The sequence below is a fragment of the Ambystoma mexicanum genome, chromosome 14, assembly GCF_040938575.1.
Source record: "Ambystoma mexicanum isolate Mex_15411 chromosome 14, UKY_AmexF1_1, whole genome shotgun sequence".
NCBI classification, from domain to species: domain Eukaryota; kingdom Metazoa; phylum Chordata; class Amphibia; order Caudata; family Ambystomatidae; genus Ambystoma; species Ambystoma mexicanum.
In genome coordinates, this window is record NC_090940.1 from 165,821,979 (window position 1) to 165,848,823 (window position 26,845).

The 26,845-nt window shown below is 43.6% G+C and overlaps 1 protein-coding gene across 3 annotated transcripts in view; it reads right to left on the minus strand.

The window, feature by feature from the left end:
* SPTBN5 (spectrin beta, non-erythrocytic 5) overlaps nt 1-26,845 on the minus strand; it is a 1,050,196-nt gene that overhangs the window by 899,662 nt on the left and 123,689 nt on the right. For all 3 annotated transcript variants that reach the window (XR_011283950.1, XM_069638812.1, XM_069638811.1), the window contains exon 9: nt 25,455-25,591. Coding sequence is in view for 2 of the 3 variants with exons in the window: in XM_069638812.1 (XP_069494913.1) it covers nt 25,455-25,591 (137 nt within the window). In the remaining variant the exon portion in view is untranslated. The remainder of the gene's footprint in view (nt 1-25,454; nt 25,592-26,845) is intronic.

A 26,845-nucleotide genomic window follows, 5' to 3' on the forward strand; every position in this document is an offset into this window, starting at 1 on the left:
TCCCTTGATTATCGTTATGTGTTCTGTGACTTGCACAGTTACTGGGATGAGTATGATGAGTTTCTCGGTATTCGTTATACTCTTTACTGCTTTTCCCATTACTTAGATGAGTATGATGAGTCTTGCGGTATTCGTTACACTCTTTATTGCTTTTAGCATTACTTAGACAAGTATGATGAGTCTCTCAGTATTCGTTATATGTGTTACTATTGTTACAGTTACTGGCATGACTTTCTCAGTATTCGTAATACTCTCAGTTGTTCAGAACCTGCCCATGGCCCCTCCCGAGTCTCCCGTTGTTCCCGTTACCTCTAGCTTGTCGGTTTGGCGTCACCGGTACTTCCTGTGGGGTCGAGGTCACGGCGTCTAGAAAAGGGCTTCTGGCACCGTCCTATTCTTCTCTGCTTTGGATTGCACAGCTCCACAGAGTATTCTTCTTGATGGTCTCCGTGTTGTTGCCAGACCACGCTGTCCACTTCCCTAAGGGCACGCTACCACCTGGCAATGCCTGCCACTCACACAAGTCAGCTTCCTCTTGGCTCCTGCACCTCTTAGTTTCCTCTTAGTTCTCCACATCCTCTAGACTGAGGACTTCCTGGAATGCTCCGGCTTCTCTTTCACAGGTTCGAACTTCCTGGACTTCACCTGCTCAGTGAACACAACCTCCTAATGCAAGACCTTCTTTGGTTTTTATGCATCTCAGAAGGGTCCTCCCCAGTGGAGGATTATTGTCCTTCTCCTCTTTCTCTGGAGTGTTCTTACTTACTCCATAGTTCTCACTCTTCACAGTATTCCCCATTTGCCATAGATGAGCGATCAGCATTACTCCCCCTTTCTTCTTCGCAGTAGATTGTAATTGGCCTCTAATATTGTAAGTGATATTATACTAGCAGAAAGTGGTCCGTTCTGGTTGTGTCTTCTGAGGCAAGGATGGTCTGAGGGCTTCATCGGAAAGTGGGGCAGGGAGTTCCTTCACAGAACGGGAGTCCTTGTCCCCAAGACAGAGTCTCTCCTTGTGGGGTCCTGCTGACCGCCACCCCTAGGGGGAATGTTGCATAGCAGGCTGACCTCTGTAGCCTCACATGGAAGGACTCCCTTCTGGGGAGAAATGACAAGATCCTGTGAATCATCAAAGAGCTTAAAGAGTGATCAGGAGCTACCTCATTTTTCTATATTGCTGGATCCAAGTCAGGGACTTCAGTTCACCAAAATGTCCTGGGGGGGGGGGGGGTGGTGATACCATGCATTCGTTGACATCACAGGAAGTCACATCACATGGCCTTTGTCCCAAGGACATCACAGGAAGTGAAACCAGTAAAGTTGACAAAAACGACAATGTGTAGAATTAATAAAATTACAAATTGTTTTATAGCTGACACAAGGCTATTGCTTTCAACCATACATTAACTATGGTGTTGCCTCGATATGCACACGTCGTGATATACTAGGGGTTCACCCAAATGAACCCTTATAGGGCAGGAGCACTACTTCCTTATGCAGTACAGCTTCATATGTCCAGTTATTGCCATTTTATAAAATATGATAAACACTGCCTCATATGCCAGTCTTTGCTATATTATTCTACGTGCTGCCTCATATGATATTTATAACACGCTTAATACCCAGAGGTTTCTAAGCGCAGACCCTTGGATCGAACCCATGTTGCTCCGTGTCATCTTGCTTCCAAGGCGAGCACGTTGCCCCTGAGCTATCCTCCCGAGACAGTGATACCTCTAGCTTGATACAAGTAGTGCCATATTATGCCAGGTTAAGACTTATATGCCTCGTATGTTCATATGCAAGTTACAGCCTCATTAGTCCAAGTGTTCTGACCATATGCCAAGGGCAGCTACACTCTCCCAGGTATTGTCATCTTATGACTAGATACATGATTCAACGTGTTGGTCTTTTATTGAGCAACGTGAAGAGAATCACTGGTCTGAATTTGAGAAGGAACGTTAGGTCCTATGAGGTGACGTGATTTTCTCTGGTGTCACACAGGTGGGTCTTGTGTAGAAGCTGGGAAGCGTGCAAAGATAACCTGCTTTGCTTTACCCAATTACCGAGAAGACCCCATCTCCAGCCATACCATCCTATGGTAAACAGGATCATAGTAGGATTTTTTCATTGATTTCTTTCATAAGCCGAAATGGTTGTTTGTGTTTAACAAAGCAGATATGGAAAGCATCAAACCACATTCTAAATCAATCTGAAAATATAAGATGGCAATGAGCGCACAGATATTCATGTAGAGAAACGTATCTTCAATGCAGACCTTTCCTTTTGGGTGAAGATGCTCACCCCTGGGTAATTCCTTTCACAAGCTCCTTTCAATTTTCACATTCACATTTCACAAGCTCCTCGTCCCTCTTCTGGTACCTCCTTGCCATTCCAACATGTGTTCATTCACCCGCCCACCTTAAGCTGACGCCCCGTAAGCAATGGGTATTTGGTCATCCCACCAGTATCCTGCTCCCCAACTCTTCCTTCCGCACCCTTCAAAACAGCTCTTCTCTTTACCTCATCACCCCTCTTTTTTACCAAGTCCTCCTCAAACAGCTCTCTTTTAGACACATACGGTGTCTGTTTATTTGCCACCCGCACCTTGGCGCCCATTACTACCACCTCCTCCTTGACTTCCCCAACCCCCTTCTCCTAGATTCCTCCCCCTCTTTAGCCATTATTATTATTATTATTATTATTATTATTATTATTATTATTATTATTATCATTATTATTATTATTGTTATTGTATTTATTGAGCGCAGACCTGGCTTCAAGAAACAACAGAGCGCTGTCCAGAGCTATAAAACAGTACAGATGCATAACGGAGCACTTTTCAGAGGTAACAACAGAACAGATACACAGTGGGGGGATACAGGTTCACAGAGGAGGGGTACAGCTGTACCAAGTAGCCTGGAGGAGAGGGGTGGCATTGTCTAGTGAGTCAGGTGGCGCGAGGGGCAATGTGATGGCCCAGGTGTTGAGACCTCTATTGCCACCTCCTTCTTGACACCCCTTTTACCTCCACCTCCTTATACACATCTGCTCCCACTGGCACCATCACACCACAACCTAGTCTCTCTCTCCAGTATCCTCAGTATTTGGTCCAAGCACCGCCCCCTCCGCCCGATGAATGGTACCGGTAGCATTCTGGGTGTCTCCCAAGTATCACCTGGTCACCTACCACAATACATGCCTAACTACTATGACCCTCTCCGATGTGCCCATGGTCCAACATGGGTGGGGGGCTCCTGATGATAGTATTGGATGGGGATTGTAATGCCCACATTGGAGATCATAGAGCTGGACAAGAAGATGGCGGTGAGGAAGATCATGGCCTGGGATTTCTGGGCTTGCATACGCTCAACTCACACCAAGACAAAAGAAGAGCGGGAGAGGCGCTCCTGGAGGTCAGGGAAGGTGATTGAGAAATGTAATGAAAGGACCTGCTAAGATGTTCCACCTGCTTCCCCACATGTAGCACGGGGGAGGAAACTATTTATTGTACTACCAAGTCACACGGTCACCCCTGAGAGGTTGTCCTAGCGCTGGGTAGACTTTGAATACACATCTAATTATAAAAAATACAGGCTGATAAAAGAAACACATAAAGGACCAAACAGGGAGATCTCCATGCAAAAGACTGAAGTAGAAGTCCACAGGTGATCCTGCCAGGAACAGGTATCACAAACAAGATGAAAGGCTAAGCAATTCGGCATCTTGATACCATAGTCGAGAGCAGTGGATGGATAGCCCACTGCAGAAGAAAACTCGAAAAGGAGCCAGAGGATGTGTAGAAGATAGGTCAGCAGGACGACCAGGAGAGGGGGAGGGCGGATTCAGATAAAGTCGGTCTTCACTGGGGCCAGTGCCTGCCCTGGTCCCCAAGCAAGGTTGCTAAGCGGCAGCAGAGGTCCAGAGATGTGACAGGTCCAGTGAGGAACCAAAGGGTGCCTTCTTCTTACTGTGCACAAAAGCTAAGAGAGAGGCTCACGAATAGCAGCAAATGGGGAAAGGTAGGTCTATCATGAGTGGGCAGGTAAAGTGAGAAGGTTCACAATGGCTGAGATGGGAGAAGTTGCCTGTGGAGTGTAAGGATATTTGGCGTGTTACAGTACAGAGTACAGCAATACTGCACAAGTAGCACAATTTTTTTGCAGCACCACCACAAGGGTGCGGTGCATTGCTATATGGGTTGCCAGATTAACAAGGAAAGACAGGCTATTCAGTCAAAAACGATTTTAACATATAAGATGCAAATCTATTTTTACAGTTAAAAGCACACGTGCTCATTTAAAAATGCACACTATTTTTCACCTGAAATGCCTATATTGCTAGAGACACATTTGAAAATTAACAGCTAACCTATTAACAATTAACCTGACTAATAAAACCTTATTTAACATAACCCACTAATAAAATGTGTTCTCCACTGCAGAATTAGGCATACTCTGAAAACCATTTAAATGCGTGTGCAGAGATTTTTTCTTCTCTTCTCTGCCTGATTCTCCGTGTTTTTGTGCACAGTAACTGCAGGAAGAAGGAAGTCAGATTTGCAACAATTGCAAATGTATAAGCGAAGCTATTGTTGAAGAGTAGGAGGATGAGAGATGATGGATTTCATTGGGACACGTCATACAGAGGGCTGAGAGGAAAGTTTTAGTGGGCAGTATCAGGGAAAAAGACAGGTAGACATCTTTCTGCACTATTGGGGAGAAGCTGGCTGTGGGGCTCCTGACTGAATGCAGATTCCTGTGTCCTGCTGCAGTCGAGATTGGGGAGAGCTGAAAGAAGGACCTTTCCACTGGCTGAGGCATTCCTATCTGCAAAAGCTGAGAATTCCAGGCAATGACCCCGGTTTGAGAAGGCAAGCGTTCCTTTTTGCTGGAGTTAATCTTCAAGGGAGACACATTCACAAAGAGAACAGCCAAAGAGAACAACTAAAAAGATAAGGTAATGAGAAGTGTGGGAGCTGAGTGTGTACGGTAATATGCAGTCAGTGTAGGATTCCTGTGCGTGTCTTAATCAAATACCAATGTTGCAATTTGAGTTCTGTTCTCCGCCACGCTCTTTGCAGTGTGTCATAAACAATGCTTTTACTGTACCATTTTATTTATTTCTGTAAAGAATGAGATCGTGTTTAAATGCAACTTTTATAATACAGAAAAATATTTGAAAACAGACGGGTGGTGTATTTTCTATTTACCATTACAATGCCGATGATGTGGGGAGATTTTTAAACAGTGCAATGGTCATTTTAAGACAGATGTGTGCATGGCAGAATCAGTATGAATAATTGTGAGTGACTGTAGTATAGCTTGTTGGAGGTACATGAGCCAACGGGAAGAGAGACTCTCTGAACATAGCTCCCTACCGTATATAAGGTAGTGGAAATTACCACAAGACTACCACATATAGCTCTCTGTCGTAAATAAGTCAGTGAGTTCGCCCATGGTGGCACACCAACACTATCACTGGAAAATGTGGTATTCCTAGAATGCAGGTCTGAGGTCTCTCTAGTGATCACACGAAAAATCTAAGCAAAGATAAGGGATTCTGGACATTGGGGCCACAAATAAAACAAGGGAATTATGCTCACCAAAATACCACCAACCACGTATACCAAATATGCAGGTCTGGGTGCTGAAATAATGCATGTCCATTGTATTATTGTTGCACATGGCCAAATCTGAATACAAAGAGTGATTATTGCTAAGTTATTTTTCGGCGGTAATAAAATACCGTCAGGCCCCAAATCTCCACAAAATACCCTACATATTTATGGTGCGTTGCAGGCCGGGAAAGTGATCATAGAGTACCTACTGGGCGTGGCAAGCGTGTCTCACACTGCCATTTGCACATTAAAGGGAACCCATTTTATAATAGCAGTGTGCCACTAAAAACAAATTTCAGAATGTCACAAAGGGAAACCACATTCTCAGATCTAGTGCAATATTTAGAGACAAAGTTATTTGCACATGGAAATTGGTCTTCGAATAGCACGTTAGAATGGAGTAACCGCATTCAGGGTGAGGTGCAGAAAGAAAAACTAGACAATATTTTTGCAGAAGGCAGCATAATTCAGGTCTGCCTTACAAGATTATTGAATGCAGCCGATAAAAGTGCAGAGAAAGACTGTTTAATACGGCTATGCGGCAAAATATGGTTTATTTTAAACAAGTCCCTGCGAATGCAAGAGAATGATATTCAGCTAATTAACAGGTTAAAGACTGAATTAGAGGGGGCAAGTAAAAATCAGGAAATGTTGAGAGCAGAATTGGATGTATGCCAAAAAGACATGCAATTAAAATGCAGAGACTTTGATACTCAGTTATCCAAAAGCAAGAAACAATTTGAAGATAGTGAGCAAGAATTGGCACACTTAAAAGCCTTAGTGGATCACATTAGGCAGGATAAAGATGAGGTTGTTTCAGAAATGCAGATTTTACAAAAAGAACATTGTGAAAAAGAAGGTGATCTCCAGAGTGCAGAACAAGAAATGATTAAAATGATCCAAGAAAGAGACAAGAGAAATAAAGAGTTCAATGAATGCCAAATGCAAATGTGCGAAATGCAGGAGGTGATTAATAAAATGAGTGATGAAAATAATTATTTGCATGATGAAGCCAACAGACTCCTTAAAAGTGTAAGGACTTAGAACAGCAAATGTGCATTCCCAGGTCCCAGGAGAGGCGGCAGGGTACCACATTCAATGGAGTGGAGGTGAAGTCTAGCTCTGCCCAAAGAGCTAGTGCCCCAGTGACTGGGCCGGTGACTGAACTTGGTTGCAGCGCCCTTGGGGGATTTGATACTCCCATTGGGGGCAGTCACCAATCTCATACACCTGAAAACAGGATTGACTCACAAAATAGTGCAATTCCATGCATTGCAACAAGTAGCCCCATAAAAATAATGAAATCCATTAAAGCCCTGATCAAACCATTTAAAAAGGGAGGTGAATGCTGCATTGAGGATCACTTAGAAGCGGTGCATGACATTTTTAAAGCACTCCAGATACCTAAGGAACAGTACAGACAATATTTTCATTTAACTTTAGATGCCCCGACGGCCAGCATCATAAGGGGATTAAATGAACAGCAGAATATGACATGGCTGGAGTTTGAAAAAGAAATTAGGCGTCATTTTTCTCCTTTTCAGTCATTGCAGGAGGCAAAGAAAGTCGCGTACACAATTACTGCTGGACCTAATACATCCCTTCGCCAATTTTTACAAGACTTAAAAAGAGCATTCTCTCGCTTTGATGTATCTTTTGACTCAAATTCCAATGAGTTTAAAACTGCATACTTCTATGGGCTACAGAAAGACATCATATCCCAATTGGTCCGTGAATTTGACCGTGACAAGTCCCTTGAATGGATTGTACATCAAAGCACAAAGCTATATGAGGTACTCTATTGTCAGGGTAGAGAAAGTGATAAAATGAAAGATACCAGGCATAAATCTAAAGAACCCTCAGCCACAGTAATGGAAATCAGGTCAGCCAAAATGTCCCTTGAGTCTGCTCAAAGTCAAGGTAAAAATAATGTGACACCTGAACAAAGGGGTAATCAACAAAGATCGCCATTGCCTGTACCAATGTTCCAAACACATGATCCTAGTAATAGAGAGAGCTACATCAGCCCTAGGTACTTAGGGGATAGACCCCGGGTAAGATACCGGTCTGATATGGCAGGTATGAACAATAACCAGAGACAAAATCAAGATCAAAGAAATGATGGTCCCTACCAGTCATTGGGGACACAGAGTAGGTTTGATCCCAACACCATGATATATGGTAATCAGGATAGGCCCCGATATGTGGATCGATTTACTGATAATGGAAATCAACATAGGGGCCAGTACCCACAATCTGAGAGACAGGACATGAGGCAACTACAGTCCACGCCAGTACGATGATTCCCCACCAAGGGACTATAATCAAAGGATGGGTGCAACCCACTCCCCTCCACAAATGAATCAAGAGTTCAGAAACCATCCCAACCGGTATCAATCACCTGAGAGGTATCAGAATAGATCCAATCAGGGGGAAAACAACCAATATCGACCTAGGCCACAGAAAGAGGATCCTAGAGAGATGGAAAGGTTCCAGTGCCTTGAGGCCCAAGTGAAAATGTTAGCTGAGCAAATAGGAAAGCTCTATACAGCGCAAAAACAACCTTCCAAAGAGGGGGCTGATGGCCATAGCAATGACCGGGGGGCTTCCGAAAAGTGACTAAGTACTCATGATAACTGGAGTGCCAAAATGACAGATTGCTCTGATATAATTTTGCATAACGACTCTGAGATGCCTAATGGATTAAAAATGAAAGTACCAGTAAATGAAATTGTGACAGAAAGTGCAAATATTTCTAAAAAAGAGGTACGGTTTAGCTTAGAGCTAAATAAAACAGTAAAGATTTGCACAAATGAAAAAGAAACATTAGGAATTCCAAAAGAACAAAGGAACAGATTTAAGAAAAATGACTCATGCATGGGGAATACCAGTGAACAGGGAGTAAGTGGGGATGCCATAGCTCCTTCCCTGGGCAAGCAAAACAATGACCAAACACAGACAGAAAAAGGAAATACTCACAAGGAGGGTACAAGTCAATCACCTGAAGAATTCTTTGAGCCACATATTTTTGAAGAGGCTGGAAGGGCTGGTATTACACTAAATTATCACAAATGCACAGAATTAAAAAAATGACAAATTGCTGAATGATGTTGTTACACATGTTCAGTTGGAAGGTTGTAATGTGGTCTCTGATGTTACCCAGATGGATGGGCGAACAGTGGCCACACTCCAAAAAACCTCTGAACATGGAGAAATGAATAAAATATCTCGCACAGAAATGGGTAAAAAGGAGGGAAAAATGTCTTTTCATTTACCAATGTGCTTAGCCAAAAGTGAAAAAGACCTGAGAAAGGTGAGCCCTGAAATCAGTAAGAATTCACATTTCTTATGTGTATTAGAGGAAGTTGAGGACAGATATTATGCACCCATCACTGTAGAAGAAAAATGCCACACCTTTGCTATGATTGACACTGGCGCACAGGCCACAATTATGTCCAAGGAGCTGGTAAAGAGTATCAATGAAGGGAGGCCTCCACAGAGTCAGATCACAGTGAAGGAAAATCAAGGCCCAGTGCATAACTTTAATGGGGAGAAGGTGCCCATCATAGGTGTAACTGAGGTTGACATAAAAATAGGAAAGCACAGAATGAAACAAGAGGTATTGATCACATCTATTTGTGAAATTCCATTTCTGATGGGGACAGATTGCCTGAAAAGATTGTCTCCTCTCATAGATGGGGTGAATGGAGTGCTGTGGTCCTTAACCAAAAAACCATTGAGGCCTAAGAAACTAAAATCACAAAACAGCAATATAAATGAATGTCACACCGTTGCCAAAACAAATGATGCTGTGGAGGTATATCTCCAGAATAGCTGCATACCTAGTGTCACTGTTATATTAATGTGTCAAGACAAAGATCAGAGCGACAATGAAAAACTACCTGTACAAATATACTTGGACCCAAGGAAAGATTGGCAGACTGCTATAGATGAGCACACATTACGTTTCTATTTAAAAGAGAATACATGCAAACAGAATACTGTTCCTAAAACAGATTCAGAAAAACACATTACCACTCTGGCAGAAATACACATGGAAGATGAGCAACCATGGGTTCACGTTGGTATAAATGATTATCTTAAAACAATAAAAGCCACTTTAGCGCTTGAACATGAAAGGAGTTTCATTAATGAGAAATTGTTGCAAAAAATTATGGAGAGAGAAGAAATCCCGAAATTTAGGATTAAAAACCAATATGTTTCTGGGTTGGACAGTCCAGACTTTGAAAACCGAATTACAGGCAGATGCATGCTTAAAATTAGCATTGGGCAGAAAACAATTTACCATAATGTATGGATAGTGAGTGGAGCACAAAATGAATTTTACATGGGCAATGACATCATGCACAGAATGTGTATGGTGTTAGATTTCCTTAATCAAAAAATATGGTCACGCCTAGGTGGGCCGGCACCTGAATTTGAAGACAAAAGAAGGGCTTATCATTGTGCACAACTGGTTCCTTATGCCATCGAATTACAAATAAGGAAAGATACTATTATTCCTGCATTTACAAAACAGTTTGCAATAACACTGAAATGCAAAAATGGGCAGCAGATGAAAGGCTCTGATGCATTTGTATGCCTGAATGAATCCATAAAACAGCAAGGCCTGGATTATGAATACATTTCATTGGTAGACATTGGTGAGGGATCTGTAAAAATCATGGTAAATAATAAAGGTTGTCAGGATATTCATTTAGAGGAAAACTCCCCATTAGGAATGGCCATACAAAAATCACATTATACGGCAGATTTAAATAACATGGTGATTGGGAATATTCCTGAAAAATATGTAGATGCCAAGGGCGTGTTGCCAGAACACCTGGACTCTCAGCCCAAAGGAATATTTAAAATTCATTCTGTGTATCCTTATGATTCAAATGAGACAGTGTGTTGCCATCAAGAGGATTGCATAATATTTAATTTAAATGAAAATGAAACAGGAAATCAGCCCATTGAAGTGGAAGCTGATATGCCAAAATATTTAAAAGTGGCAGCTCTACAAAAAGACACAGCCACACAGTTAGAGGAAAGCGCTGAGATTCCTTTACCAGAAGAGTTTCCAGAATTTTCCAGAATGGTAGAAGAGCAGATCTCCTTAGCGGATGCATGTGACAGCGATGGGGATCGAAACGACCTGAGGGAAATATTTATGGAGTTTAAGGATGTATTTGCAAAAGATGCTTATGATTGTGGTTTAACTGATTTACATGTGGCCACACTACCAGAAGGTTGTAGCAGAAATCCAGTGTTTGTACGCTAGTATAGACTACCGCTGGCATGTTTAGAATCATTGGCAGAGATTATTAAAAATTTGGAATCACGGGGAATAATTAGGCCCATTCATAGCACATCCAATACGCCTATTTTTAGGTGTGTTAAAGCCAAATGGTCAATGGCGGCTGTGTGCAGACTTAAGAGAGTTAAATAAAAGAGTACCAGTATCTAGATGGCCACTACCATTCATTGATCAGGGCCTAGCTCAGATACATGGTTCAAATGTATTTACCACGTTAGATCTCACATCTGGATATTGGTGTGTGCCATTGGCAGAGGAGATACAACACTTATTTTCCTTTACATTTGACAGGACTCAATATGCCTGGCTTAGAGCTCCGTTCGGGTACATCAATAGTGGGAGTGAATTTGGCATATTTTTGAGAAAGGCCATGCCGGATGCAGCGGAAAGAGGAACAATAGTTTATGTGGATGATGTCCTGATAAAAAATGAAAGCCTAAAAAGCCATTTTGATGAAATAAGACATGTACTTGGCCAATTGCAGAAAGCAGGCGCCAAAGTATCTTTGCAAAAAGCACAATGGTGCAAGAAAAAAGTGAACTTTCTAGGGCATGAAGTGACTGAACATGGGCTAAATCCACAAAGGAAGAAAATAGAGGCCATACAAAGATTAAAAGATCCTAAAAATGTGAAAGGAGTAAAAAGTTTATTAGGGATGACAGGCTATAACAGAAAGTTCATTGAGAATTATGCAGAAATCACTCAACCATTGACTAAACTGCTTAAACTAAATACTCCCTGGAGATGTGAAAGAGAGCAGTCTGATGCAGTGGCTAGATTGAAGGAATGTCTTGTAAAGGCACCATGTTTAGCATACCCCATAAAGGACAGGGATTTCTTTATAGAAATAGGCTTTTCTGAACATTGTATGTCAGCAGTGTTATCACAAAAACACGATTTGAATCACAAAACCATTGCATATGCAAGTAAGGCATTTTCCCAAGTTGAAATGAAATTTAATGAATGTGAAAAGGCCCTATTAACCACTGTGTGGGCGCTACAACATTTCCGCCCCATTGTTCAGGGAGAAAAGGTGATTATTGAAACAAATCATCAACCTTTGCAATTTTTAGAGAGTAAAAGAATTAGATCAGGCAATCTAGCGCAATCCAGAATCACTTCATGGACGCTGGCATTACAAGGTTTTCCCGTAGAAGTAAGATATGGACAAAATAAAAAGAGCCCAATTGCTCAAGGGTTAGCTGACTTACATGACTGTGCAGCTGAACAAATACCAAATGAAATGGAAGTGGAAGCTAGTTTACAGGAATTTGAACAATCACCACACAAAGCTTTTGATGAAAAAACATGCAAGGATTTGCCAACTGTATATGTGGATGGTTGTGCTTTTCACATTGAAAATGACAGTAATAAACAATTAGTGGCAGGAATAGGAAATGTCTGGTTGAAATGTGAAGGCGTTCCTAGTATAGGGATGAGGATTGGAGATAGGAGTAGTCAGGTGGCGGAATTGGCAGCCATCTATAAAGCAATTGCTACTGCAGTTGATAAAAAGTTCAGTGAAATTGTCCTGGTGACTGATTCTGACTATGCACGGAATAGCTTTGTGGAGTATTTGCCTGGTTGGAAAGCAAGAGGCATGGTTACATACAACAAAAAGCCACTTAAACATGGAAAAATGATACAAGCCATAGACAAATTGGTGTCAGAAAATAATTTAACAATATACTGGAGAAAAATTCGTGGGCATTTAAAAACACCAGGAGAGGATAAGGAGGGAAATGATAAGGCAGACCATCTGGCTAAGATTGGGGCTGTGATGGGAGAATTGCTACATATTGATTATTTAATGGGTGAAATACAAATTGATGCAGTGACACGTTCTAAAGCACCAAAGGAGATAGATCAACCGGAGGTGCAGTGGAGTCATGACACGCCAGACCAAGATTTGATTGAGGCACAAAAGAATGATCAAATTTTGGGAATCTATTATAATCATTTGATAGATCCTGAACAAAATCCTTTAACAGAAAAAGATTGCATGGGAAAAGAAGAGTTGAGGGTGTTATTAAAGAACAAAACACGAATCAGATTACAGGATGGACTCATGATTAGAGAGTCCATAACAGGACAAATACAGTGGGTAGTACCCCTTTCATTCAGAGGACTAATGCTACACCATGCACATGATGCCATAACTGCAGGCCATAGAGGTTCACAAAAAACATTAGAAATACTAAAAGATTATGCTTACTGGCCTCATATGTCCCAAGATGTGGAATTATATACTAGAGGATGTCTAGTATGCGCCCAATTTAAACCTGCTTCACCAATGCATAGAGCACCATTGATGAAAAGAGGCCTAACTCTCCCATGGTCAGATTTGCAAATAGACTATGTAGGTCCTTTAAAAAGGTCGAGCAGGGGACACCGTTATATTTTGAGTGTGGTATGTTTGATGTCGAAGTGGATTGAGTGCATTCCTGCACCAGATTGTAGTGCGCAAACAGCAGCCACATTACTGGTGAACCATGTGTTCTCAAGGTTTGGGTTGCCACAAAGAATTGAGTCAGACAGAGGAAGTCATTTCACAAGTACTCTAATGAGTAAGGTATGGCAAATACTAGGTGTGAAAAGGAAACTACATATCGCATATCGGGCGGCGTCTTCAGGTACAGTTGAAAGAAGCAATAGGTCTGTTGTGGATATTTTAAAGAAATTTGTGGCAGAAGCAGGTTCCAGCTGGGATTTACGTTTACCGTTGGTTCTGATGGCAATCAGGTCGACTCCTGCCAAAGCAACAGGTGTTAGCCCCCATGAGGTCTTGACAGGTAGGAAAATGGTGTTACCACAACACCTACTATACAGAACACATGAGCAAACTCTAGTGAGTGCATCCACGGTTCATGAATATATTGATGAACTGAGGAGGCATTTGCAACATGCATTTGCTTTTGTGCAGAGAAATCTGGAAAGGGCTGCTGACAGTGCTAAGTCATATTATGACAAAAAGACATCAGTAAAGGAATACAATGTAGGGGATCAGGTGTACAAGTTTCATTTTGGAAAAAGTAAACAGAAAAATTCTAAATTTCTAGCAGCCTGGCAGGGGCCATTTCGAATTATAGATAAGGTTTCTCCTGTAGTGTATAAAATTTTGAAAAATGAAGGTGAAACAGCAATAGAGCAGTTTGTCCATGTAAATCAAATCAAACCATGCCATCCCAGACATGAGATCAGGCGGCTTGAGCATGTAGAAACAGATAAAATCACTTGAACACAAAAAGAGAAAATAAATGGGTACAATCAGGAGGCAGTGACAAAGAAGTTAAAAAGTTGATTGTTATGATGGCACATAAACACTGTAGTATATGTAAAATATAATATAAAATAAATATAAATAAATAAATAAATAAATAAATGCACATATAATGGAAGCTCATGGTTGGTGTGCAGAGAGAAAGTGTATTAAATATTGAATGCTGTTTTATATGTGTTTGTTTTCTTTTAACTTGTGTTTAATTTCAGAAGAAAGAAAAAAAAAACGAAATATTTTTACCAAGCATGTTTTTTTTTTGGCAAAAGGATGAAGTTAGTATTGTGCTATGTACGTAATCTGTTTATTTTCTATTTTGATTTAGACAATTAACATTATTTGGTCGGAGGTTCCGGGATCAGAGGCCACGGGAGACGATGGAGTCCTGGAGTCCCCTGGATGAAGACCAAAAGATGCCTGCCTCCAGGTGGAGGTGAAGACAAAATAACCGGAATGCCAAAAGAGATGACTGCTGTGGATTCAAGATTGCCCAGATGAAAGAATACTCGAATGAACCGAATAACATCGCTGGTCGGGACATACCAAAAGAGACAAAACAGAAGTTCCGGCATATGAAGTTCCACGTATTTATTATTTTAATTATTTATTTTAATTTGTTATATTAATTATTTGTTTTAGTTAGTTGTTTTATTTCATTGTTTTTAATTGACTTGGAAAATTTAAACTTAAAGTAATGCCACTTCCACTGAGAAGGCAAATGTGGAACATTTTATGAACTGATGGACTCAAATGAAATGTTGATTGCAAATTTTCATTGATGCACATGAATATTCATTTTGTTGGATTGCTATATTGTAAAAAAAAAATAGAACAAGTTGTTTTTAGGAATTGGCTTGGATATAGCCAAGTTCTAAAAACAAAAGGAGGGTATATGTAAGGATATTTGGCGTGTTACAGTACAGAGTACAGCAATACTGCACAAGTAGCACAATTTTTTTGCAGCACCACCACAAGGGTGCGGTGCATTGCTATATGGGTTGCCAGATTAACAAGGAAAGACAGGCTATTCAGTCAAAAACGATTTTAACATATAAGATGCAAATCTATTTTTACAGTTAAAAGCACACGTGCTCATTTAAAAATGCACACTATTTTTCACCTGAAATGCCTATATTGCTAGAGACACATTTGAAAATTAACAGCTAACCTATTAACAATTAACCTGACTAATAAAACCTTATTTAACATAACCCACTAATAAAATGTGTTCTCCACTGCAGAATTAGGCATACTCTGAAAACCATTTAAATGCGTGTGCAGAGATTTTTTCTTCTCTTCTCTGCCTGATTCTCCGTGTTTTTGTGCACAGTAACTGCAGGAAGAAGGAAGTCAGATTTGCAACAATTGCAAATGTATAAGCGAAGCTATTGTTGAAGAGTAGGAGGATGAGAGATGATGGATTTCATTGGGACACGTCATACAGAGGGCTGAGAGGAAAGTTTTAGTGGGCAGTATCAGGGAAAAAGACAGGCAGACATCTTTCTGCACTATTGGGGAGAAGCTGGCTGTGGGGCTCCTGACTGAATGCAGATTCCTGTGTCCTGCTGCAGTCGAGATTGGGGAGAGCTGAAAGAAGGACCTTTCCACTGGCTGAGGCATTCCTATCTGCAAAAGCTGAGAATTCCAGGCAATGACCCCGGTTTGAGAAGGCAAGCGTTCCTTTTTGCTGGAGTTAATCTTCAAGGGAGACACATTCACAAAGAGAACAGCCAAAGAGAACAACTAAAAAGATAAGGTAATGAGAAGTGTGGGAGCTGAGTGTGTACGGTAATATGCAGTCAGTGTAGGATTCCTGTGCGTGTCTTAATCAAATACCAATGTTGCAATTTGAGTTCTGTTCTCCGCCACGCTCTTTGCAGTGTGTCATAAACAATGCTTTTACTGTACCATTTTATTTATTTCTGTAAAGAATGAGATCGTGTTTAAATGCAACTTTTATAATACAGAAAAATATTTGAAAACAGACGGGTGGTGTATTTTCTATTTACCATTACAATGCCGATGATGTGGGGAGATTTTTAAACAGTGCAATGGTCATTTTAAGACAGATGTGTGCATGGCAGAATCAGTATGAATAATTGTGAGTGACTGTAGTATAGCTTGTTGGAGGTACATGAGCCAACGGGAAGAGAGACTCTCTGAACATAGCTCCCTACCGTATATAAGGTAGTGGAAATTACCACAAGACTACCACATATAGCTCTCTGTCGTAAATAAGTCAGTGAGTTCGCCCATGGTGGCACACCAACACTATCACTGGAAAATGTGGTATTCCTAGAATGCAGGTCTGAGGTCTCTCTAGTGATCACACGAAAAATCTAAGCAAAGATAAGGGATTCTGGACATTGGGGCCACAAATAAAACAAGGGAATTATGCTCACCAAAATACCACCAACCACGTATACCAAATATGCAGGTCTGGGTGCTGAAATAATGCATGTCCATTGTATTATTGTTGCACATGGCCAAATCTGAATACAAAGAGTGATTATTGCTAAGTTATTTTTCGGCGGTAATAAAATACCGTCAGGCCCCAAATCTCCACAAAATACCCTACATATTTAGTGGGCAGGTAAAGTGAGAAGGTTCACAATGGCTGAGATGGGAGAAGTTGCCTGTGGAGTAAGGTCAGCAGAGGGACCAAGAATGTGTTATTTGTTTGTAGATGTATCAGCGCAGGAGGCTATGCATGAAATGGGCTTAATAGACAGGGATGAATCCAACCACAAGCCTTTGGTTTTGTGCCTTGACTTTCCTGGTGTAGGGATTGCAAACAGTCTACATCAGCAGAAGGAGGATTTTATAAATGAGAGTGGTAGATGGCCTCCAACATGGAATCTATTAAAGCAATAGAACCAGCGGAGGGAGGCATTACCAGTCGTGTTATGCCCCTTGGGCGATAATTACAAGCCCCAGAGAAGCGAGGGCTTTAACGGTGCCCCTGGGACATTACCTGACCGGTAATGCCCACCTGTGAGGGTTTTCTTGCTATTAATACCTCGGCACATTGTAACTTGGTACTAATATATTTTCACTCGAATTGAGAAACGGCATGGAAAACATTTCTCGACACGAGCAAAAACAATTGCTGCCATGAATCGGGAGAATTGACTACACGCTTCTCCCTTTCCATGGCGGACATTAAAAAGATAAGAAAAAAAGAAAACAAAGAAAATGGCCACCATGGAACAGGGCAAAGGGACTACACATAGTCCCTTGTCTCTTTTCATGGCGGACAGATAAAGATATGGAAGGAATTTGTGGGACACGGCACTCCGAAGTGCAGAAGGTGAGTCTTTGTCGGCCGGGTAACAACCCGACAAGGAGCAATCAGATCTATTGATACAATCTGATTGTCGCACACCGGGTACAAATAATGCTTAAGGGATTAATGGAAAGTGTGTTGAGGGTCTGCGATACCCTTATGTTAGCATCCTGCTGCCTGGAGCACTGCCCAACCAGGTTGTCAGAAACTTCTTAGGGTTAGGAAGGAAAGCAGCAGAATATATGAGTGGCCAAGTGAGAGGAAGACTTTTAGGGATTATGCCACATGGTTCTACATGGAATGCAGGGTTGCAAAATTGCAATTAACTACAGGCCTGGGGGAGGCTTCTCATATCTCCCAATGGGTATTCGCTGAGATCTGCTCTCGATATAACCAATATATCTCTGAAAGGGTTGAGGAAGTTCATAAACAGGCTAGGCATAGCCCTAAAAATAGGGTTGTGAAGTCCTTTTGAAGAGTTGTTTCTACTGTTGACTTCAAAGAGCGATGCCTGAGGCCCCATCTGTGTCGCAGGTGGATTGGATTTTCTTCCTCCCCTCAGTATGCAGGCACGATGATGGGGGTAGCAATGCTTCCTATGCAGTCTTCTGGCTGCACTGAATACGCCTCTGCCCTGTTCCCTTCTAGTTTGATGACGAGCCCTGAGGCCTGATACAATTCCGTCTGCGTGTATTATGTTAGATAGTGAAAGACATATCGGGGCTCATTCTGAGCCTGCCGGTCCGGAAACAACGATGCTGGTAAGCTTACCGGCACCGTTGTTTCTGGACCGGCATATTACAGGTCTGCATGCCGGAGCCACTGTGCCCGACAGGTCGGACCCTGTCAGGCACAGCGGCAACGGTATGCAGACGTCACAGAAGCACCGGCACCGTTAACACCGGTGCCGGTGCTTCCGTGGTTACCACTCCCATAGAGTCCTATAGGACTCTATGGGAATGGGGAAAACAGTTTACCGGCGCCTGACTTACCGGACTGCCGGGGTTGTAATGCCCTGGTGTTTCCAGCAAGTCAGGTGCCAGTAAATCATTACGGGTCCGACGACTACCTGGTGGTTTTACCGGCACGGTTACCACCCGACGCGTAATGAGGCCCATTTACTTGTGATGTGCTCCCGGACAGCTGGTGGAGGGCTCTAATAGTTTCAATCTTTAAACAAGGCTCTCTGCATGATTCCACTTGGTATAGAACCATCTCACTGCTGGATGCACCATCAAAGGTGCATGGGAAGTTACTCTTGGGGCTAGAACAGAAATGGTTGGGGAAGGCTTCAAAAGGTTGACCTGAGCAGGCAGGTACCATGGATATGGTGATAAACTAGGCACGTGACATCAAAGACACCTTTACATTTTTAAATATTATTAGCAGGATGGTTTTGAATAAACCATCTCTGGGACTTTGAGGTCATCTATAAACCAACAGGCAATTCCCATCTCCCATCATCAATTTGGCCATAAGGGATACACTTATCAGACTCAGGGCTGGAGCAAGAATCTTGCTTCTAGCCTTACTTATGAGGTTCAGGGTTATAATGCCTAGCAAACGTCTTGCCCTTCTTGTTCAGTTTCCAGGGGCATCAGTCAATTACTGAGCCACAGAAAATTTCAAAGACGAAAATACTGAATTTCGAAATACACATTTCCCACAATTATATGTGTGTGGGGGCAATAGGGTAATACATAATATATGGGGAGTATGTGGAGTGGACTGCGGGAGGTCTCCCCCTGCATATACTTGCAGAGAAATGTGAGGGGGAAATAAAATTGGCATTTTCGTTTTTGATTTTTTTTCTCAAAGTGATCACATAGATCCGTTTCAGGGTTGTAGTGCCAAGCTCTAGCATTCCCAGAAGTCTTCAGAGATATGTGTCCAACTCAAGCTGTATCCAGGAAGATAGGATATAGCTCACTCCAACTCCTCAGTCCCACTGTGCTTCTGGGGATATATCTGCCTGCTGGCCATATAGCTCCTTGCCTGGTCTCTCCAGGGATATAGCGCCCAACTCGCCCTGCAGCTCTAGCATTCCCAGGCGTCTTCAGAGATATGTGTCCAACTCAAGCTGTATTGAGGAAGATGGGCTATAGCTCACTCCACCTCCTCAGTCCCACTGTGCTTCTGGGGATATATCTGCCTGCTTGCCATATAGCTCCTTGCCTGGTCTCTCCAGGGATATAGCGCCCAGCTCGCTCTGCAGCTCCGGCATTCCCAGACGTCTTCAGAGATATGTGTCCAACTCAAGCTGTATCCAGGAAGATACGATATAGCTCACTCCAACTCCTCAGTCCCACTGTGCTTCTGGGGATATATCTGCCTGCTCGCCATATAGCTCCTTGCCTGGTCTCTCCAGGGATATAGCGCCCAGCTCACTCTACAGCTCCAGTGTTCCCAGACATCTTCAGAGATATGTGTCCAACTCAAGCTGTATCGAGGAAGATAGGCTATAGCTCACTCCACCTCCTCAGTCCCACTGTGCTTCTGGGGATATATCTGCCTGCTCGCCATATAGCTTCTTGCCTTGTCTCTACAGGGACATAACGCCCAGGTTGCCATGCAGCTCCTTGGACTGTGTCTCATGGAATATAGGGATATAGTGCCCAGCTCGCTATGCAGCTCTCACATGGTACCATCAGAGATATAGCCCACAGCTATTGCAGCATCTTGCACCATGCCTGCATATATATAGGGCCAGGATCAATCAGAAGCACCAACACTGTGCCTTCAGGGGTATAGTACCCACGTTGCCCAGTAAACCTCCTCCAATGCTCCACGTCTCTTCACTCTGATCTGCTCTCACATCCTCCCACCTTGGGCTTCCATTCATCTCACACACACACACACACACACACACACACTGCCCCACTGATGAACAGACCTTTATAGCGGTGGGCTCACTGCAATTACCCGCAGCTGATGGCTTGCTTATCCTGAGTCTTTGAAAAGTCCCAATGGTCATTTTGAATTCAGGCTGGGGTCCTGCAGAGCCTTGGGCATCCGTGTGGCTCTGCGCGGCGGCCTGTGAGCTCCTTGTGTGAGTTATCCAAGCTTCTCCCCACATTGTTCATGCTCCAGGAGTAGGGTGCACTATACCGGCAGATCTCGGGAGGATAGCTCAGTGGCAACGTGCTCGACTTGGAAGCAAGACGACGCAGAGCCCCACAGGTTCGATCCCCGGATACGCGCTTAGAAACCTCTGGGTATTACGCGCGTTATAAATAACCTATCATATCATCCTTCGCAGGCCTTGCTGTGTCAAGGTTTGCCAGTCTCTGCATCCCAAAGGCGCCATTCTGATGTTACAGCCACTTCAATGAATCAGTTGCCCTCGATGTGATCTCCCCCCCCCCCACACTCAGCGGACAATACTGCTGCATCGAAACAGGAATTGATAAGTTGGGGTACAATCAAATCTCACAGGTCCTCCAGTGAGCTGCCTTCACATGGACAACTACTTGCTCCTACATCGTGAAGTAGCAGAGTATGCAGGAGCGGAGAGGGGTTCTTCGCTTCTTGCATTTATTGACCTTTTACAAACACCCCAATACTGCGTGCAGGCACTTACTGAGGAAGTTTCCCAACAGTCCTCAGATTGGGGACCTCTTTGTGGGATACATTTAAGTCCGGCCTCAGAGACACTCGATAATGTACTATTGTTGGGAAGCGTCTTCTTTTTAAGTTTTGGTTCCATCATGGGGCCAGAACCTATCAAGGCGCAGGTCTGGTGGGTGGGCCAGGATGTTACGGTGTTATTCCGGTAGAGTAAACATGTCGCTTTCTAGATTGCCTTGCAAGCCAATAACATGGCTGTCATTTGCTGCTACACTAAACCAGCTTGCGTGAGATTTCTTTTTCCAACAGCATTCCATGCAATGCGATTGCAATACCCAGCTATAACGAACCGAAGGAATTCAGTGGCCATTAAAGTCCGCCATACCGTTAATATTGATGAGAAAATGGGAGAAGTTTGCATATGTAAATATTTCCTCAAGTTAAAGAAAACTGGACACATTTTTGCAGCTTGAGATAATGGTCAAAATTGTACATGTGCAAAGAAACACCAACGGCCCTGCATCAGACCAGTTCAGCGCTGGAGTCAATATTTTAGCATTGTTTCAAGGGTGTTGTTGGTTGCTCTCACTAAAAAGGAAGGAGGCCACTGGTTGCTGTCTCTATGCTGTTTATGCTGCTTGCGCTGTTTAGTAAAGTTCCTTTTACTGGAGTCTAGTGAGGAATGTAAACAATGGTGGGGTCCTAGAAATGCAGCAGCATTTGCGTGCAATCCAGCCTGCAAACGAATTTATTTATTTTATTTATTTGCATTTTTAAAGCGCTCACACAGCCCGCGGGCATCGAGGCGCCGTTACAGGATTTGTTTTGTTGATGTTGTTGCATTATTGGTTTTTTTGTTGGTTTTAGTTACGTATTTATAACGCGCCTTAATACCCAGAGGTGTCTAAGCGCGGACCCGGGGATCGAACCTGTGTTGCTTCGAGTCGTCTTTCTTCCAAGGCGAACACGTTGCTGCTGAGCTATCCTCCCGAATGTCATCGATATCTTCCAATGCTTCAAGCATACATATACAACTTACTTGCACGATTCCAGGAGGACAGTACTGACAGCGACTCTCTTAAATGGGAATCAAACCGTAGTGCCTTACTAGTTGCTGTACACAGAGCAGCCTTGAAGCAGCTACCGTTGGAAGGAGGGTCATATAGATGGCAGAGCTATCTTCATAGCTTTCATCACCCCTAGGAAATGGCGGATAAACCAAAGTATTGCCATTCGTGGCAAAGGGATGGAATAGGCACAGAACTAGTGACGAACGTGTTCCTGGAAGAGAGTGATCATGGAAGAGAATCTCCTTGGAAGAGCATGTCCACGGAAGAGCATGTCCATGGAAGCAGGTGTCCATGGGAGAGTGTGTCCATGGAAGACAGTCTATGGAAGAGCGTGTCCACGGAAGAGCGTGTCCTTGAAAGAACTGAAGATGGGAGGTCGAAATCCACCCCTGCCTCCTACCCCGCCAGTCACACGAACTGGAAGAAGAACCAAAGGAATCATGACCTTTCATACCATTCCAGACCAGCCCCCACTGCTCCCCTGACTGACAAATACATTGAAAGGTAACCAGTCTGCCAACCCTACAGCGCAGGACCAGCACCGACAATGCCTAGAGTGGATGAGGAGTCACCGGACGCCGCTAAGGACACTTAAATTGACAGCCTTGACTAAAGCGCCAAGGAGACATGCTCAAAGTCGTTAGAGACCCCACAATATAGCAGTGTTAGACATAAAGCACACGTGCCATCTGCGCAATGGGACACAAATCGCACCCGAATGCATGAAGAACAAGTGCCTCCAGTTCTATAAGCTAGAGGGCGGTCATATATACATACTGTCTTTTGCCTTTATTATTGTGTCATTAGCTTGACTGCAGTAACGTGAAAACCGGAAGAAGCAAGAGAGATCCTGTGTAAATGCTTGCAGATGCTTACGTGCAACTAACTCTATGAAATTGCAGGAGCACCTGGGGGACCTGACAGCGCCATTAAAAACAACTCACCTTTGGATACTACAGAACAGCACAAACATGTTAAGAGCTATGCCCTGGATCAGGAAATTACAGCAGGTCACAACCGTCTGAGCAAAGGCTGAGCCGAGCTGAATTCAGCGCAAAAAGAAAAACAACTGTGTGGGACAGTGCCCTCTGCCAAGGCCACCAAGACACAAGTGACTTTGCAGTCCCTGAACTGCAGTAACACCAGCACAGAAAATACAAATAATTCCCCACTAATTCAGACTAATTCAGAGCTGCAGAGTACAGAAACTAGGCCTCTGAACACGTGGTCCGGCCGAGCTGATGATAAACTGAAACTAGTAGCTGGGAAAGAGACGCAGACTCACGCATCCAGACAATGGCTTGCAACAAAGTCGTTACAAGAGAAGCTGAGTGTTACATGATGAGAACGAGCACTCTCATAGTCTGTGGTGGTCCAGACATGGTATATTGCAGACACATAGTTGCTTTTATTACCTTGAAAGGGTACACTTTGAGCTGAGAACCGATTTGGGTCCCCGGCCTGGCGGCGACTGCACTAGCCAATCACAGTACATGACCCTAGGGGTGGGTAGCCATGGGCACTAACCAATCATCAGACACTCACACTGCAACATTGTAGAAGTAGCATTTTTCAGGGAATGGTCCAGGCCTGTCACCTGACATGGGAGAGCCAGTTAACTAACAGATATAGGGGCTGCTATAGGAGAACTACCACTCAACACCCAATCCACTCACTCGATAGGTTTGCTGGAGATGGGCCCAGATAGTGATGTCATGCTGACGACATAGTGCTACAAAACTGGCCTGCGAGCCAGAGATCTTTGAGAAGTTCCAGGAGCCTTTTCCTTTTACTGATCCATGTTGGTTTTTGGCTGTAATAAACTGCAGTTTGAACTTGCTTTCTGTTTGGACCTGCATTCTTTTTGTGAAAGGGAAGGAGTTAGGCATTCCATGAGTTCTGAGTTTGCAAACTCCTAGCACCCCTCGACCTGCCTGGGAGTTTTACCCTAACAAGTTGGTAGGCAGAGGATGGTTGCCTGCACCAGCCCGGCACCAAACTGAACCCTTTGCCGCCGAGCCTGAGAGACTGTGGGACCCTGGCATGCATTTCAAGTGTCCATAAAAGAGCTTGTCCATCGAAGAGCATGTCCATGAAAGAGTGTGTCCATGGAAGACAGTATCTATGGAAGAGTGTGCCCACGGAAGAGCGTGTCCATGGAAGAGGGTATCCATGTGTCCACTTGCAGCGGCATCATCATAGGGTGCCGCACAGGCAACTGACCTAAAACCCTGAGCTATAATGCAGCACCTCATATGAGGATTTCAAGTATCAAGAAAGTTCACAGACTCCCCTAATATGTTAAGCCTCCTGAGTTTCCCTCTTAGACAACACTGGGATTTTATAGCAGACAGCTTATCAGCAGCGAATCCGATTATAGTCTTGCTTCCAGTACATACCTCCCGGTGATAGAACAAATAAGAGATTCCAGATAAAGCATAGGTGGCCCTCTGTTATATGCCATACACTCACAGAATGCTCATATGTTCTGTTGGAATGCCCGCGCGTTCCAACGATCTCACCTAGAACGTATTGTGTCATTCCTGTACTGGCGGTCCTCACCTCTGGGGGCCTTTTATAAAAGCTCATCCTAAGCTTATTTGGTGTTGTGCCTCTTTATCCTGTACACGCCGGCCAGCCCTGCAGCCCGCAGCCAAACGGCGGCCTCTCACTCACGGCTGCACTTTACGCCGTTGTCTGCTGTTCGCCTCCCGTCCTGATCGGCCGCACCAGAAGAGCGATCCCAGTCTGCAGGCAACTCAGCAGTGGAACCGCATTAAAGAAGGTACCTCTTTGTTTTATTTTCCGGGGGTTTGCGTCTGGCAAATACTCCCAGAAAATAAAAATAGAGAGTAAAAATACTCCCAACAAAAAATAGGAAACAGACACATAGGACCTTGCGTTCCTGCTGTCACCCACACAGCTCCATGGATATGTTTGGACCAGTAGGGCACATAGTACCACAGGAAGAAACTACTATTACTACCTAATTAGAAGAAGTAAATACGTATCTTTTAATGTATATGAATAACTAGCTGCAAAGGAATCATTATTTTAAAAAAAGTCTGTTTTCCAGTTAAATGTGTTTTATTTGCTTATAAAATACTCCCATTGGGAATTGGATTTACATTTTGACTCTCTAAAAAATCATTTTACTCCCTCTCATCTGGAGCACTGGTTACAGCACATCATGTTGTAGAGCGTTTACCAAGTTGGCATCACTGACGCTCCTCAGACACTCCTCTGACACTTCTCAGACAGTAGCAAACGGCAATGCAAAGAAGAAACGGAAAACCATGAGGAAGAAAGATGCATACCCTTGGTTCTACCTCGGTGGCGTAAGTCACAGGCACAGAAACCTTCCTTCCTGTCGGGTCCTTCAATAGCCATGTGTCTGGATTGGTTCTGTCCAACAGCTCAAGGACGTCCCCTCGATTCAAGGTGAAGTCATCGCCTGCGGTGAAACAGGAGATGCTTATGAAGCAAGTCTGTCATTTCACATCATTAATTCCAAATGAAGAAGAGGGAATTATTCAAACGCGTGCTGCTGCTATTAATACCCAAACACAAATTGTTTTTTTTCAGCAAATTTGAAACCAAATAATTGTTACTTTTACTGGGGTGTCTGATCACAGAATAAGTCATTAGGTCCAGCTGGCTACCCAATTCTCTACCACTCAGAGTGACCAAATTATTCTGAGAATTGATTGGCATATCCGAGATCCAATAACCTCATGCAAGGGAGAGGTGAGCCATGCTGTGAAGTTTGTCACAGGAAATTCTCCACTGCAGGCCTCACAACCCTTAGCTCATCCAATTTGTTGGACTACAAATCCATTCAGCGCTTCCCAGTTTAGTTGATGGTGAGAGGTCTTAGAAATTGTGGTCCAAAGCATCTGGAGAGCTGGAGGCTGCAGACCGCAGCTCTTTTACTTGCCTCAAAGGGGTCATCCGACATGCGCATTTTATAGATAGTCATTAAAGCCCATTTGCACGTCACCTTTACCCACATTCCAGGGTGCACTCAATGTTCGCGCCACCCACCAGATGCAGCACCATGACACAACAACTGAATGTGGACTCTGAAAGTGACAGGAAATGACGTCTTTCCTTACACGCAGATCCCTCTTTAGAATTGGCAGTAAGTGGTAAACAATGCACTTATGCATTTTCCCTGCTACTCCATGTTTGTATTATGCACTCCCATTTGCAGATGCAGACCTCTAGGAGTCCCTGATCAGTGGGTGAGTCCTGGATGACACGCTCGCCCATGCAATGTGAAGACTTGGGAGAATACATTGCAGGGCAGGTTAGGGCTGCAGCGCCCTCGACGGCACTGTAAACTCACCAGAATCACATGGCAGAGAGAGGATACCTTTGAATGTATTAAGACAGTCATAGGGTCAGCTGAGGCGCTCCACCAACCGAACTGGGGCAAGCTGAGCTCACCAATCCGTGCATGACCTTCCTGTGGGCGTGTAGAGTCAGCCTGTTGTGATTGGACGTGGGGTCTGTCTGAGTGATATGAATAAAAATTAAAGCAGGTGTGGATCCTGAGCCCCTGGAATATAAGGCTCATTGTGAGATTGCCTGTGCGGAAATAAAATACCAGTAATGTGTACCGGCACCTTTCCAGATCGGCATACTACAAGTCTGCCGATAGGGGCTGTGATCTACTGGCAGGCCTGACCTGCCGGTAGATCGGGCA